This window comes from Dromiciops gliroides, chromosome 4, assembly GCF_019393635.1.
Source record: "Dromiciops gliroides isolate mDroGli1 chromosome 4, mDroGli1.pri, whole genome shotgun sequence".
Classification (NCBI taxonomy): Eukaryota; Metazoa; Chordata; class Mammalia; order Microbiotheria; family Microbiotheriidae; genus Dromiciops; species Dromiciops gliroides.
Genome location: NC_057864.1, coordinates 600,174 through 616,893, shown reverse-complemented (window position 1 = coordinate 616,893; position 16,720 = coordinate 600,174). Strand labels below are relative to the sequence as shown.

Genomic DNA, 16,720 nt, shown 5'->3' with positions numbered 1-16,720 from the left:
CTAGGTCCCATGTGCCTGTGCTCGGGACAGAGCTGAAAGGCATGGTGGGAGCATCCTTGTCCCTTCCATGCAGCAAGCATGGGAAGGGCATAAGAGCTGAGTGTTGATGCTCATTGTTTCTGGGACCCTGAGGAAGGCCCTGGGCAAGACTGGTTTGCCTTCAAGGTCCTTCCTCGATTTCCATCTACAATCAGATGCTCCCAATTAAATACAGTGTACTTTGATGGAGAACTCACTCGAATTTGGAGAGGGGGTAGGAACTCAGGGAGGCTTTCCCATAGGAGGTGGGGATTCTGAGGCTGAGATGATGAAGGAATTTGACCTGGGCATGGGGCACAAGCTCGCTGAAGGCATGAAGATGACAAATGAAATGCTGGGTGTGGGGCTGGCAAGTAGTCCTGAGGTGTATGTAAAAGGTCATCCTAGCCCATCCACATGGGATACCCAAAGTGGATGAGGAAGGTTGTTCATTTGAGGGCGTGAAGCTGCACAATGCACTTAGTGAGCAGGTCCACCTCATCTAACCTTCCAGGAAAGTTCACTCTCTTACCTGAGGTGACCCAGGTAGTCAGTGTCAGAAGTGGGTCCAAATCCACCCAAATTTCACTCCATGCTGCCTCTCTGCATAGTTTAGACAAGCCACTGTAGATGGGAAGAGTAGATTGGACTGGTTTCCAAAGCCCTTTCTGGGAAAGATCCCCCATGACTTGTGGCTGGCTACAGAAACCCTCCCCTGAACATCAGAGCTCCCCCTGTGATGCTGTGTTGGTGACTCATGAGACAGAATGATCTTAGAAGACTCTACATTTCAGGTGACTCAAAGGGTAATTGAGAGACACCTGGTGGAGTAAGACAGCTGTGTCACGTTCCCAACAGTTGTGATGGCCCAAGTGTGTTAGATGACGGCCCAGCCTCATTGCTTCAGTGGCCTCCATGACCCATGTCCACTGAGGGGGGAGACCTATCTCCATTTTACACGTACAGAAACTGAGGCAGGAAGAGGTCAAGTGACTTGCCCAGAGTCACCCAACTAAGTTAGTGTCTGAGGCCACATTGGAACTCTGGCCCACTCTGAGCACTCCTGGGGTAGGAAGTCCCCAAGCCAGGGAGCTCCCACTGAATCTTTTTGGAAAGCCTGGGGGAGAAGGCTGCCCTGACTTTAATGCCACATTGACCTGGGTTGATTCCTGCCACACTCAAGAGCCCCTGGGAAATGGAGGAAGTCAAGGTTAGCTGGAGAGTTCTGCACTGGGAAAGAAAGCACTTTGTCTCATGTTTCCAGATGATTTGCTGCATTTCGCACCTCTTTGGGATTTATCTAAAGGCTGTGAAGGCAGGATCAATGTGTTCCCAAATCTGACCCTATCCCGTGGACGCTCTGCCTCTGTAAAGGACCTAAATTTCACATGGATAGAGAAGTGAGGGTTCGAGTCCCCCTACTCCCCTCCCCCACCCTTTACACTGTAAGCTTGTGTTTTCATCAAGAGTGTTTAGATCAGTCCCTGGCACCATGAGCATGCCTCATCTCCTGAGGAGTGAACATTGCAGAGTGGAAAGGGCGGTGGAAGTCAGGAAGACCCAAGTTCAAATCCTGCCTGGAACATCTGTTATCTGGGTGCCCCTGGCCAGGCCATCACTGAACTCAGCTTTCCCATCTTGAAGTTGAGGAGGCTTGGACCCCGTGACCACCGCCTTGCTTTTTTGCTCCACATCTATGATGCCATGATCCTCCTTCTTACTGAAAACTACACTCCAGTGTGTCTAAGCTAAGGGGTGCATCCCACACAGCTCCACCCCCATTAATGTCACTCACCCTGATGCATTCCTCTGAGCCTGTTGTTGAGTCTGCTAATTAGGGGGCTAAACTAGGCGGGAAGAAGGTCCATCACAGCTGTTCAATCAATCAACCCAAGGTGGTCATCCAAGAGTTTGGAATGTGTTTGGGAGGAATTCAGATGTTGTGATGAGGAAAGTGGTATCGGCCTATGCTTGCAACTATCAATGAAGCACTCAAACCAAAGGATGGGAAGCTTCCAGAGGACTCTCTGTCCCTGGTGCTGAACCAGAAGGTGGAGATGCTCACATCAGAAGGAACGATGCTCACATTCTCCCAGCCCCCGCAGAGGATGGTCTTCCAGAGGACTCCCCGAGGTGGACAGCAGTACCTGCCTGGGAGTGAGCCGGCTTTCCATCTTCCCGCTCTTTAATCTTCCTCCTGCTGCCATTTTGGATCTAGTGTTTATGACACAAGAGACTCGGAGATTCCCAGAGCCTCTGGGGATGGGGCTGCACACCATGAAGCCCCTCTCTTTCTCTCCTGCTGTTCCAGGCACAGCCAACGGCCCCCGGGCCACGGCAGAAAGAGACCCCGAGCCTGGGGATCTCAGGTCAGAGCCGCAAGAACTGGACGGTCTTCTGAGGCATCCAGCCAGCCCCGATCAGCAGTGCCCTCTCCATGGTCCTCAAGAGGCCCCCTGCAGTGTCTCCGTCTAACCGGACCACTTCCAGGGAGGGAGAGCCTTCTCTTCTCCCCCTTCCTCCCAGGCACTTTGGGGAGGTTCTGATGGAGACTTACTGACTGACATGAAGATGAAACCTGCCTCTCAGCGGTGTTCTTTACTGGGGTTTCCCCCTGTAAATTGCGGGAATCCATGGGCCGGGGGCTGGGCAGGGCAGAGGATCCCTGGAAGGCAAGCAGGCAGGCAGGCAGTCTACAAACATTACTAAGAAACGCTAAACGTCCGCCCCAGTCCTTACAGCTAGAATGACACGGCCTTCCTCTGCCTCCCAGGTAGGAACCAAAGTCTCACTTCTCCCTGCCCCTCCAGACACACAAACAAAACCCGAGACTACTGGCACTCTGATGGAGGAGACAGCGGGTAAACAATCCAGGCCCAGTTCTCTAATTCCAACCCTCAGAATTAAGCAAACTGCGAACTGCAGCCCGGCGCAGGTAAATTGATCACACCTGGGCAGGGGCGGAGCCTGGGCTGTGAGCAGGTCAGCTAGAAAACCCGAGCCACGTGACCAGAGTTTCCCAGGCCTGAAGGGCAGCAGCCCGAGAGCTGCTGCCTCCCAGGAGCTTCAGGGGTAATGGTGAGTGAGGTCGTCCTCATTGGCGGAATCGATCTGCTTCGGGTCCTAGCAGATGGCCCAGCTGGGAGCTCCCTGAGGCCGGAGACAGCGCCCAGGAGCTACTCAATCCTAGCCAGGCTCAGCTCTCCCCCAGGCACTCTTCCCAGGCACCTTGGTGAATCCTTTCACATGCGACGGGCCCTTGAGAGTTCTGCATCCCGAGCTGGGGGTGGGGGGGGGACTTTGCCCGTTGGCCCCTTCCATGCTGCCTTCCCGTCCGGGATCTTTGCCCCCTGCTCAGTTTCTGGCTCCCCAGCTCCTGCTCGCTACCCCTCCAGAGATGGTTCCCGAATTCTCCATTCCTGCCTGCAAAGGGAAGACGCTAAAGGCTTCCCTGGAGAACGTCCAGGTCCCCAACAAGATGCAGCCACTCGACAGACACTGTCCTTTGAGGTAAAGAATGACTCAGCGCCTCTTTCCAAAGACAATCGCGTTCGTTTGCCAGCATTTGTGGTCATGGCATCAGTCGTTTCATCTGTACAAAAAATATTAACTATAACTAATCTAATCTGAAAAAATTATACAATAGGACTTACATGGAAAATGATAATTGGGCCGTAAGTCCCATCTGGGTCACCATTCAAATTTAAAAATATTTTGACTTACTAGGCCTAATTTGGGGGGCCTAACCTAGTTGGGGACTAATCTGTGGCCTCTTGACTCCCTGGCTAACTGACTGCTATTAACTTAATATGGGCCATTTATAAAGTTCCACCACACTGCTCCACTCCCCAAATTGATAAGCAAAAGATTAAGAACCCTCTTCCATTTTAACAGCAGAGGGTTTCTTTATGAGATACAATTTAAAATTAAGAATAGAGGGAAATAAAATGTACAACCTGACTGCATTCCCACACGCCTCTTTCCACCTGCTGCGCCTGGAACTTTTTTAGCCTCCTCCTCTCTTTCTCCACCTTCGTTTTCTCCAACCTGTACCCTGTGCTGATAGCTCCTGTGCTCTCCGCTCCCTCCTAGTCCTCTAGCGCCTCTCTTTGTCCATTTCTCCCAGACCTCTCAGGGTCTCTAGTCTCTGGAGTCCTCCTTAATCTTGTCAGCCGCTTTCTGTCCATTCCTCTCTTCCGCGTCAACTCTCCAGTTTATATATCTTCCTTCTCTCCACTCAAACCTCGGGGCTCCCTGCACCCCCCCACACCAAGCTAATCTGCCAGCCACCCTAGGGCTGCAGCTGGGGGTGGGACTCTTGAGTGTCCTGTGCATACCACACCCAGGGCTCCAGGGGCCATGCCCCCTGCTGTGTGCCCAGGGACCTCTGCACAGGCTACGCCAGAGGCCGGCCTGGATGAGCCTGGGGTCTCTCAGATAGATCCCCAGCCCTCTGACCTGGTGCCTCATATAGCCCACGAGGCTTTTTTGGCTCAGCTGAAGCAGAGGGGGAGGGGCACCAGCCCCTCCCACACAGAGAAGAAAAAGCTGAGGGCCTAAGGCTTTCTAATCTCAACCCAAAGGTAGTGTCCCCAAACCAAAATAAATTTCTACACATCTCCGTGTTTCTCTTGAAGAGGAACAATGTGAACTAAAGCTCCAGGTGGCCCAGTGGAATGGAAGCCCCAGGGGCCCTATCTTACTCTTGGCCTGGCTCCCCTTGCCCAGCTCCGAGCCTGGTGCCCGGGAGGCTTCTAATGAATACTTGTGGATTGATTGAAGCAGTTACTTAAAACATTCTCTTCTCTGGAGAGACGCTTAGGATTATAGCATTTTGAAAGTTTGCACCTTGAGGGGTTTTCTCTCACCTCATTCTATCTCTAGTGACTTTTTTTTTCCAGGGCAATGAGGGTTAAGTGGCTTGCCCAGGATCACAAAACTAGTGCGTGTCAAGTGTCTGAGGTCAGATTTGAACTCAGGTCCTCCTGAATCCAGGGCCAGTGCTCTATCCATTGCGCCATCTAGCTGCCCCTCTAGTGACTTTTCAAGGCTGATTTGCCCTTGCTCCTCTTGGTTGTTGTCTGCCTGGCATGTCTTGCCTCTCATTTACACTTAGAATCCTTTGCTTCTGTCAAGATTGGGCCAGGTGCCAACATGGGGAAGACTTCCCCACTTCCCTCAGTTGTGAGGGTGCCCTCTCCTTCTCTGAACCCCAGTTTTCTTTCTTCAGAGCCACTGGGGGACAAATCTCTCTTGACCAATGATTTCTTCATGAAATTTCAGAAATAGAGGCAAAAGGGACCATGAAGAGCCTCTAGCTTAACCCTTTGATTTTATGGATGAAGAACAGGTGGGCATGGCAGCCCACACCTAAAATCCTTGCTGCTTGAGATGTGCTGGAATTAAAGTTGTCTAGTCCCCTCCTATTCCAATATGGCAGCCCCAGGCTGCCTAAGGTCAGGAAGCAGAGTCAGTCACAGTTCCTATGTCAAGCCCTAGTGGGATGGACCCTGGGAAGGAGCAGCCATGACCATTCTGGCCTCGGCAGGAGAGGAGGGAAGACCCAGCCTCAAAACATACCAAACATTTTACACCTCAGTGAGGCAAGTGAGTTAAGGATCAGCCGCAGGTAGTAGTCACAGCAGTAGAAGTGGCCTTCAAACTTGGGCCCTTTCCAAGTCAGTAAGTCAAGTCACCACAAATGTATTAAGTGCCAAGTATGGGCCAGGTATTGGGCATACAAAGAAAGACAAAAACCCGACCTGCTTCCAGGGGGATCCCGAGATTCTCCAACAGAGACAAAGCTGCTTTGATTGTTCCTTTTACTGACTGGACATTTAAGGAAAGACATTATTGGGTGGGGGGGAGGCTATCCCTAGAGCTTGCCTCTTAACCTTCCATCAGCACAACTGCCCTAATCCCCAGCCTTACACTTTTAAAATGGTGATTAGAAAATGGGAAAAGGCTAAGAAAACACTCTATGGAAATGGTCACTATTCAGTTTGTCCTCACTTCTTACTTTTAAAATGGTGGAGATGATTTTGTGAAGATAGAAGTCCCATCACTTCACTCTAGCCCAGACTGCTCACAGCCCTCCCTACACTTCTTCTGCACTGTGTTTGAGAGGGTTGCATATTTGAATAGTTTAAAACAGCACAAGTTTCGTTTAAAGTAGGCTTAGTCCCCAGAGCTATTTGAAAAGTATCCTCAAAAAAACTAAAGCAGCATGATCATGACTGTAACCACCATGGCAGAGAGCAAGAATGGGAAACTTTCAGAATCGTATTTTTTCCCAGTTACATGTAAAATAGTTTCCAACATTCATTTCTGTAAGATCTTGGGTTCCAGATTGTTCTCCTTACTTCCCTCCCTTCCTTCCCCCCTCCCCAAGACAGCCAGCAGTCTGATATAGGTTAGACAGTGGAATCATGTTAAGCATCAAGAATGGGGACCTTTCAACTGAGCAATTTAGATGGGAGCTTTCCAGGACACTGCTGATATAGGACCAAAAGGATGATTACCAATGGAATCTGGGTTACCATGAGCCAGCTTTAAAAGGGCAGGTTCTCTTAATAACAACTCCTGCTGGTTCCCATTGTGGGCTGTATAAAGCACTGCCTTGCAACATCCCCAGGGGAATAGGTGGGTTGGACATATTCACCTCCACTTTGCAGCTGGTGAGGTGAAGGGACAAGCCTTTGGTCACGAAGCCAGCAAGTGCTGGAGGCAGGACCCAAATCTAGGCCTCTTGACCTGAAGGCTGAAGCTCTCCCCATCACATCACACTGCATGGTTTTGTTCTGGGTGGTGTCAGCCAATCGTTGTGCTAATTGCATGCCTCTTCATCGGGATGCTGGGTGAAATGGTCACTATAAAACAAACCTAAAAGGGGGCCCAAAGAAGATGGGAAAAGATGGGAAAAGTCCATGGTGGAGGGGCCGTGGAAAGGGAAATGACTGGTGGAGCAGACAGCTGGTTTTTGGACTGGAATTCGGAGCTGTGCTAGATAAGGGATTGAATCTGGCTTAATGATCCCATTCTGGGACACATGCCCCTAGGAGATCTGGAAGAAAGGTCAAAGTATTAATAGCAGCAATATCAGAGCAGCAAAAAACAAAAACAAACCGACAAAACCCCAAAACTAAACCAAACCAAACCAACTGGGGGAAATGAGTGCCTATGGCTTGGAGAAGAGCTGCCACAATCGCAGTAGCTAATGGAATATTAGGTGCTAGAAGAAATGATGATGGTGAGGACATCAGACACAGCTTGGGCAGCCCAAGGAGAAGTGACTTATGCAAGGTCGACCAGAGAGTAAGTGATCAAGGTGCTGCAGGCCCCACCCCACCCCTGTGCCCCACACCCCCATTCCAGAGGCTCTGAGATCGAAGACAAGGGATTCCAGAAGTCATCTAGTCCAACCCCCTAGTTCTTTTTTTATGTAAAAGATTTTTTTGTTGATAGCATTTGTTGAGTGACTCCTCTGGGCCTGGCCCTGTGCAGTACCACTCCCAAGAGCCTGAGACCAAAACTGGGGATGAGGTGGCAGATCCAGCCTTGGGATTCTACAGGGTCTCGTTTTCCTGTTTGGTGGTTGTTGCTTTTTCCATGTCCAGCACAGGAGTTGTGCCCATGGTTGTGTCCTTGTGTGCACTGTGTACAACGATGTGGAAGGGGGGAACCCAAACAGATCTGAAGGGGGTCCTGACCTCAGGTAACTTGAAAGCCAGTTGAGACACAGGACAAGGATGGAACGACCTAAGACAATGTGGTGGTGAAATGGGATCACAAATTAGCACTCGACTGAACAATCAAATGTAATTTATTATTCTTATGTTTCTTATTCTAATTATTAGGCGGTGAGAGGCACAGGAAATGGACTGGTCAACAAACATTTTAAAGTGTGTGTCAGTGACTGTGCTAGGACAGAAGACATGGGTTCAAGTCCTGCCATGGACACATACGTGCTATGTTGCCCAGTCGTTGAACTTCTCAGTGATCTCAACAAATGTCTTAGATGAGAAGTGTAGAGAAGGAGCCAATCTACACCAGTGGAGAGGTTTTCCTCACCTGGGATGTCAGTAAAATGTGTTTTCCAATACTCCTTTGAGCCATTGTGAACCTCGTCTGTGCTCCTTTTCTCCCCATACTTGATTGAGAACTAGCGCCTCTGTCTATCCTCCATTGTACAGATAGGGAAACTGAGGCCCAAAGCCATGAACTGGCTTGCCTGGGGTCACAAAGGTGGTACAAGGCAGAGTCAAGATGGGTCCTTCAGCGCCAAATTCAATGCTCTCTTTCCATGTAAGACATGAAGTTATGAGTCAAACTATCGTTAAGGGGGCTCAAGCTCTTCCCAGCTGAAGAGACCAGTGCAGGAGAATGGAATAGCCATTTCCATTATAACCAAATTGTAGTGGGGGGAGGAAAAGGCATTTAATAAGCACCTACTGTGAGCCATATGTTGCCCTAAGCACTTGAAGGCGGGTGTTTTGATTGTTCCTGTTTTATAGTTGAGGAAACTGAGGCCAATAGGGCTTAAGTGATTCGCCCAGGCTCACACAGCCAGTCTGAGGCTAAATTTGAACTCTTGACTCCAGGTCTTCTTGACTCCAGGCCTCTGGCTGCCTGGTGTTTCCCATTTTTAGGGGAACACCAGCACAAGGGTGGCTGTCTCTTATATGCTCTGAGTAGTTTTGCCTTCACATGCCCCCCCCCACACCCCTATGGAAAATAATTCCTGACTCCTGGATAAGTTAGTGACTTGCCCTTGGTCAGGCGTCTGATGTGCAGGAGGCATCATTTGAATCCAGGTCCTGCTGGCACCCTGGGATCTGATGCCAAATTTCTGTAAGCCACTATGAAAGCTATTGAACTCAGTCAGATTTGCCTTGTGAGCTGCTACTAACACCCATACCATCTTCATGAGGAGAACTCAAGGACATAGGTTTTATCTCTGGGAATTTTCTGCTGGCAAAAGAATCTCGAGATGCCCAGATGTAATCACCAATTGCTGCCTGTCAAGATCTCAAAACCCAGAGGTCATTCGGTTGCAAAGGACCTAGTAATATAGAGAAGGCCGAAAGCGACTGAAGAACCAGGGTTTAGAGCAGAAGCCACAGGGTTTGTCTCAGAGGGAAAAGGGACAGACTTCCTTCCACTGGACTTACCTAAGGAGGAATTTGTCAACCATTGGGGCTCTTTGAAAGTGGAACTGGCTGCCTTCCATGGCTTCGCTGGAGGTCCTGAAGGAGGGCTGGGATGGCCTTGGCAGGGCAGTCACTGAGTTGGCTTGTCTAATCCCTGAAGTTCCTTCAAACTCTCACAGTGTGTAATTTGGTAGGAGGAATTCCTGCTTGTGCAGGAGTGAATAGGCTAGTCACTAGGCTGGGGTGGGGCTTGGGGGGATAGCCAATTTTGCCTTCTGTCTGTATTTTCATCATATCTTCACGAAAATACTAAAAAGGAAAAATTCTTTCAGGTGCCAAGTCCTACCCACTCTCTGTAATTGTTGCCAGAGCCAACTCCAGCGAATATGAATGACATTTCCCAAAAGGCGGAGGTAAGTCTCAGGATTAAAGAGGTGAAGAAAGTGCATGATTGACCCTCATTGTCCCACCAGAGTCCTGGGTCATTACTGACTCTTATAGGTTTGGATAAGCACAGCCTCATTGGCTCACCTCGTCCCTGTGTGCTTAAGCTTCTGCTCGATGTATCACATTATCGGCTACAAGGTCCCTACTCACGGTCACTGGTGTAACGATTGGAATGACGCCACCTGCTGGAGACTTACTGTAGAAGAGTTCTGCCCATGAAGCGAAGGTCTTTGAGGGCAAGACCAGGAGTCTTTTCTTTGGCGTCAGGAAGTGACGCGGGCTAGTGGGAGGAGGAAGGAAGAGACTGGCGCTCGGTCTCGCTCTTTCCTTTGGACTCTGGTGGAGAGCGGAGCTAGAAATGTGCTCTCCCTTTAATAGATAGGAATCTAGGCCTTTCTTCTCTCTTTATCAAATTCTTATTCTCCTTAATAAATGCTTAAAAGTCTAACTCTTGCTAAAGCTTATAATTTATTGGCGACCACTCATTGGATATTTGAGACAGACTAGCTAGAATTTTAGCCCTTAACAGCACTGAACCTGGAGTAAGGAAGTTTCAATGTTGTTGTTCAGCTGTTTCATTCAAGTTCAACTCTTTGTGACCCCATTTTGGGTATAAGTATAAGACACAATCTCAAAAGCATGAAAATCTCTATGAAAATAGACCCATACCATTAATTTCAAAATGTATATGTAATAGCATAGAAATCCTATGTAACCTCTGAACTGACATTAATACTCTGAGTGAATTCAGAATACTTTTGATTCCGATATCTAAAATCCCCAATACTCATATCAATACCTTGCTGCTTACTTCTACATTTCTGTAAAATATATACCCTTCCATGGCAAAAGAAGCAGAGTCTTGAACTATATTGATGGTTGTCATTCTTATTCAGCTTAAGTTTTTCTTCTTTAACCCCTCTATATTGTCTGTCAGTCTTTTCACCATACAAATGCTTTATAAGATTACTAATTAAAGACAAAAGCAGGTTAGCAAAATTATGAACAAAATGAGCATATCTGGAATTTAAGGGGTTTTCTAAGGTTGTCTCAGAAGCACAGCCAGGCTGGGGAAGGGCTGAGCCTGAAGCTGCAAATGTAGTTAGAGAAAGTTGAGCATGCCCATCAGATCTCTGGACTTCCCAGGCAGGGGAAGCTATGGGCTTGGCCATGGGAGGAGTAGAGGGTGGGGTTTGGAGAGGAGGGGAGGGACCAGCGCAATTTGAATCAGACTTGATTTTGAACTCAGGCCTGGATTCCTCTTCCCCCACTTTGCCTCCAGGTGCTAGGGGATTAAAAGCTTCTAGAGGGTGGGTCATTGCCTCCAGGCATGCAAAATTAGAGCAACAATTAGTGTTAGAACTGGGAAAAGCTGCAGGAATCTCTTCAGGTTTCTCTGAAAAAGCATGGTTGGGAGAGGGGGAGATATTTCCTGGTGTGAGTAAGTTGCTGGCTCTTTTAACAAAAATAAAAATAAAAATAGAAAATCCACAAAAACAAAGCATTAACATGATCTTATCTCCCATTTGTCTGGTTAAATGGACTAAAATCAAAAATAGGGTAATTAGGGAGTTTAAAAGGTCCATTCGAAAAAATTTAAAGGGAAAACACCAGGCAATTCAGCAGTACTTCTGATTTAAAGGGATAGGGTAGGGGAAATTTCTTACCCAACCAGAAGATCAGAAGACTGAGGTTTAGCTTTCCTCTTCGTGGTCAGCCATCTGTTAAGGGCTAAAATTCTAGCTAGTCTGTCTCAAATATCCAATAAGTGGTCGCCAATAAATTATAAGCTTTAGCAAGAGTTAGACTTTTAAGCATTTATTAAGGAGAATAAGAATTTGATAAAGAGAGAAGAAAGGCCTAGATTCCTATCTATTAAAGGGAGAGCACATTTCTAGCTCCGCTCTCCACCAGAGTCCAAAGGAAAGAGCGAGACCGAGCGCGTCACTTCCTGACGCCAAAGAAAAGACTCCTGGTCTTGCCCTCAAAGACCTTCGCTTCATGGGCAGAACTCTTCTACAGTAAGTCTCCAGCAGGTGGCGTCATTCCAATCGTTACACTGGGATGAGACTCATGATCCTGAAGGTCACCAGAGGACAACTGGAATAGTTCTCACCAACCTGCAAATGCTTCATGGACTAACCCAACAATGAACCAAGACTAAGCTGGCTCCTAATGAGAAACTTGGCCATAGAGGGAGACATGAACTCTGGCCTCTTTTGAATAGGGTTTGCCATAGTCTGGGGCTATGGTCCTATAGTGCCTTGGCTGATCACCTTAATGATGAGATAGCTGGTGACATCACCTTGGATGGGCTGCTGGCCAGAACTTCTGAGGATAATATTAGAACAAAAAAATGACTCAATAAACCTTAGAAAGGGAATATTTTGGTTAACTAAGTCAGTTTACAACTTTACCAAGAGTGTATTAATGTATCCCCTACAACATTTGTCATTTTCCTCTGCTGTTCTATTATCCCATCCAATGGATACGAGGTAGTATCCAGAATTGTTTTGACCTGAATCTCTCCAATCAATAGTGAGTTAGAGCATTTTTTTCATATGGCTATAGGTAGCTCTATTTCTTCTGAAAACTTAATGTCTTTTGATCATCTATCAATTGGGGAATGGCTCTTATTTTAACAAAATGGACTCAGTTCTATTTTGGTTAAGTGAGTGTGTTTCTGACTAAATGCAGATACAAGACATATTGTAAATTCTGGACTCTGAGTCAAGCTGGGATACTGGTTGACTTGAATTTTCTGTATAAAAAGACTAAGGTTTTGCTCCATATTTGGACACTTTATTCCCACGTGGTAGCTCTTCCTCTTGGCAGCCATAGCAGAACTTTCCCAGGCCACTGACCAGGGCTATTGGAAAGCTAGAATGGGAAGGGATGCAGCTAGTGTAGCTAGCATATGAAATGAATGGAAGGAACCCAAATTAGGAGACTTAAAAAACAACAACAACAAATTGAATGTTCAATTCATTTTCCAAGTCCATACACACAAGCCTTGAAATACCAATGGATAAATAGAGTTCAATCAGGGAGATCATTACAGAATGTGGGGGAGAAAGCCTAGGGCAGAGGCTCAGACTCTTTTGTGTCCTGCACCCTCTGGAAGTATGGGGAAGCCTATAGATGCCTCAGAATAATTTTTTTTTTTTAGTGAGGCAATTGGGGTTAAGTGACTTGCCCAGGGTCACACAGCTAGTAAGTGTTAAGTGTCTAAGGTCGGATTTGAACTCAGGTACTCCTGACTCCAGGGCTGGTGCTCTATCCACTGCACCACCTAGCTGCCCCCAGAATAATGTTTTTTTAAAGGCAATCAAAAAGTAAAAAACAGCATTACAAAGGAAACCAGTTTTGCTGAAATACAGGTAACAATCAGAAACTCTTAGAAAACCACATCACCTTCATGGACTCCTGAAATCTCTCCATGGACAAGAGGTTAGTGAATCCCAGGTTAAGAACCCCAGCTCTAGGGGGTCGTGTGGGCTACTAGTTAAATCAATGATACTACTAAAGTGCTAAGGCAAGCAATCTCAGATACTTCCTAGTCATGTCTTTAATGCTGCGCCAGGAAATGAAATGTAGACAATACTTAACTAAAACAAATGAGACCTCTCCTTTCTGGTTTGTAGTGGGCTTTGCCTGTATTGATTCTACCTATCAAGGAACTCACACAAAACTTTGTATTATGATTTTATTCTCATGAGAACTTAGCTTTAGTTCTTTGTGTTTCCATTTTCTTTTCCCATCTGATCTTTAGAAAGCACAAAATCAGTTACTGCTGGAGGAAACTGAGCTCTCAGACTCATGCATATTTTCTGTTTTAATCCGTTTTTCTTACATTCAGTCTAATCTAATCTGTTCTTAATTTTTTCCCCATCTTTTTTAAAACTTTGTTTTCTTTCTCTTCATCTAACAAAGATTCTGCTTTCCTCATCTAAACCTGTCCCCAAAACCTATGTGCCCAAACTTGGCAAGGGTGATGTCAAGGATAAATTTGAAGCCATGCAGAAAGCGAGGGAAGAAAGAACTCAGAGGAGATCTAGAGATGAGAAGCAAAGAAGAAAAGAACAATTTCTTAGAGAGAGAGAGTGGAACAGGAGAAAGCAGGAGGTTGTTGGATTTGCTCTTTGGTTTTTGTTTTTGTATTTTACATTTAATTCAATGCAAAAGATTGTTTATGTTTTAAAGCATTATTTCTTACTGACTGAAATGTGTATGATGCAATGTGTTTATTTCATAAGCTAATTTTTCCTGCACGTGTGTAGTAAAAGAATTTTGTTCAGTGTTGTATCTTTGTTTGGAGATTCTCCTTCCAATGTAATTTATTTATGTGTCTAGATGAAAGAAATGCTTGCTTCCGATGAGGAGGAAGATCTGTCTAAGGTAGAAAAGGCTTATGTTCCAAAGCTAACAGGTAAGGGATTGAAAGAATCAGTTGGGAATGGAATTAATTGCAAAATTAGGCATTAGAGAAGATTGTTTTTTAAATGCTCCTCTATTCATAGGAACTGTTAAGGGCAAATTTGCTGAAATGGAAAAACAAAGACAAGAGGAGCAAAGGAAACGAACTGAGGAGGAAAGAAAGCGCAGAATTGAACAAGACCTATTAGAAAAGAGGAAAATCCAGAGAGAATTGGCGAAGCGCGCAGAGCAGGTCGGTGGGCACCAGGGCTTGGGGGGCCAGGCGGGGTTGGGGCTGGGACTGGACGTCAATGCAGAGTCTCCACAGGATGCTGGTGTCCACAGTGGCATCAACAGCCTGAGTTGCAGCCCCCTCCAAAGGGAAGCAGAATGCTTCAGGCCATCTTGCCATCTGGAAGGAAGGCAGAGGAGGCTGGTGTGGGCTGAGTGTGGGGATAGTCAAGGTCAGTTGCCGGCTCCGGCATGGGGTCCATGAGCGGCTCCTCTTCCCAGGTGTCTCCATGTTCCCTGGGTGTCTTCAAGGATGGGAGGCAGCACTTAGCCCAGTGATGATGCCAGGGCACCAGCCTATAATTAGACCATATTGAAGTGATCGAATTGGTGTCCAATCATGCATGGTTCCAGAGGACAGAAAATGCAGTCTGTGCCTCACCTAGTAGGAGAGGTGAGGGACTCCGGGGGAGCGAGACATGGGCGTGTGTGAATTTGTTTTACTTTACTGTTCATTTGGTACAGGGGAGGATTTTTTTTTAAGGGGAGGAGCACGGCTCCCTGCTGTTTGGGACAAACTGCCTCAGTTTACCAAAATAACTCAAGGAGACCACCAAGTCAAGCAGAGACAGATTTATTACATTCTCGTGAGAACAGGCAAACAATAACTGAGTCACAACAACAGATTCAAACTTTGGTTTTTTATAGTATTTTTGAGGAGGAAAGTCCCCACGTGCACTAGGGTGAGCTCACAATCTAACATCCAATCCTGTCTCACCCATGTAAAAAAATTAATTATTAATAACTATAACTAACCTGGAAAAATTATATAATTGGATTTATGAAAAATTATGAGTGTATGAAAAATGATAAGCTTAGAGAAATTATAATTGGGCCATAAGTCCTGCCTCGGTCGCCATTCAAATGTGAAAATATTTTATTAACTAGGGCTAATTTTGGGGGGCTAAACTATGGATGACTAGTCTGGGGACTGTTGACTATTTGGCTATCTGGCTTCGTTAATTTAATGTGGGCCATTTATAAAGTTCCACCACACTGCTCCACTCCCAAATTGATAAGCACAGGATTAAGAAGCCTCTTAACTAAATAATCCAAGCAGAGTTTATTTATGAGATACTATTTGAAATTAAGAATACAGGAAAATAAAATGTACAACCTGACTGCTTTCCTGCGGTCTCTTTCCGCTGCTTCTCTTTCCCACCTGCTGTGCTTCGAACTTCTTGGGCACGTTACACTTACCCTGGTTTGTATTAAGGCCTGTAACCTTGTCAGTCCCGTCTCTCCTTTTCCGAACCAAACTCTGCTCCGTCCTTGTCCGAGCTCCCCTCTAGCCTTTCTAGTCCGTCCTCTAGTCAGCCCCTCTCCTCAATCTTGTCTCTCTATCTAGTCCGTCCTTGCTCCTTCTTCCTAGTCTGTCCTCTCTCTAGTCTAACTCCCAGGTCTATATATACCTTTTCTTCTCTCCACTCAAATCTTGGGGCTTCCTTCGCCCCCACAGACCAAGCTAATCTGCCAGCCAGAGCTGCAGCTGGTGTGTGTGTGTGTGTGTGTGTGTGCGCGCGCGCGCGCGCGCGCGCACTCTCAAGCCTCATGCCTCAGCACAGGCTATCCGGAATCTTTGGATAGCTCCGCTCAGGTTGGAGGGAGCTGGGGCTTTTTTTCCCCCCCAGCTGTCTGACCTGGCATCTTGTATAGCCCACGGGGCTTTTTCCGCTCAGCTGAAGCTGAGGAGGAGGGGGAGAGACCCTGAGGGCCTAAGGCTTTCTAATCTCAGCCTAAAGGTAGGGTCCCCAAATCAAAATAAATTTCCACACCCAGGATGTGTGCTTAGCTTGTGATCAATGTATGGAGACATGTATACGTGTTCCAGGGACAAGGGGGAAAAGGGGAGGGGGAACAAGGTCAAACGAGGGAAGAGGGAAGGGGAGGGGGTAATGAGTCTGAGGAATGTCAAAGAAAAGGGGGGCAGAAATCATTCCCCTTTGCAATTAATCCATGACAAGGACTGGGGCTCTGACATGTGAGGAGGAGGAGGCAGGCTGGCCGGAGACACGACTTTTATTACAGGCAGTAAATACTGCTAATTGGTAAAGGAGGCAGAGAACTTAACAAGCAATTAACTTTTAGGCAAAGAGAGAGACTAACTATACTGGGGGGGGGGTGGGGGGGTGGGGTGGGGGGGGCTGGGTATCTTCCAGACCCCATCCTCAAAGTTTAATCTAACTCAAATCCATAATCATCTCACACAGAACTGACACAAGTCCATCATCTCATACACTGCCTTCTCCCCACACCCCCAAAAAGAAAAGGTCATTGAAGCTCTCCAAAATTCAGAGAAGAAAGTTGAGAGGGAGCCACCACTAAACAGTAGAACTTGGAAATTCCTGGGCTGAATCTGCTCTGCATGTACGGAGCATTGGTGGTTTCATCCACAAGCC

At 46.9% G+C, this 16,720-nt stretch overlaps 1 protein-coding gene across 5 annotated transcripts in view; it reads left to right on the top strand.

The window, feature by feature from the left end:
- NEXN (nexilin F-actin binding protein) overlaps window positions 1-16,720 on the top strand; it is a 51,658-nt gene that overhangs the window by 11,070 nt on the left and 23,868 nt on the right. For 3 of the 5 annotated variants that reach the window (XM_043964402.1, XM_043964400.1, XM_043964401.1), the window contains exons 2-5: window positions 9,500-9,580; window positions 13,548-13,739; window positions 13,968-14,043; window positions 14,135-14,283. In XM_043964402.1, the coding sequence (XP_043820337.1) occupies window positions 9,554-9,580; window positions 13,548-13,739; window positions 13,968-14,043; window positions 14,135-14,283 (444 nt within the window). In that variant the 5' untranslated portion in view covers window positions 9,500-9,553. The remainder of the gene's footprint in view (window positions 1-9,499; window positions 9,581-13,547; window positions 13,740-13,967; window positions 14,044-14,134; window positions 14,284-16,720) is intronic. The other 2 variants (XM_043964403.1, XM_043964405.1) reach the window with 1 other exon arrangement.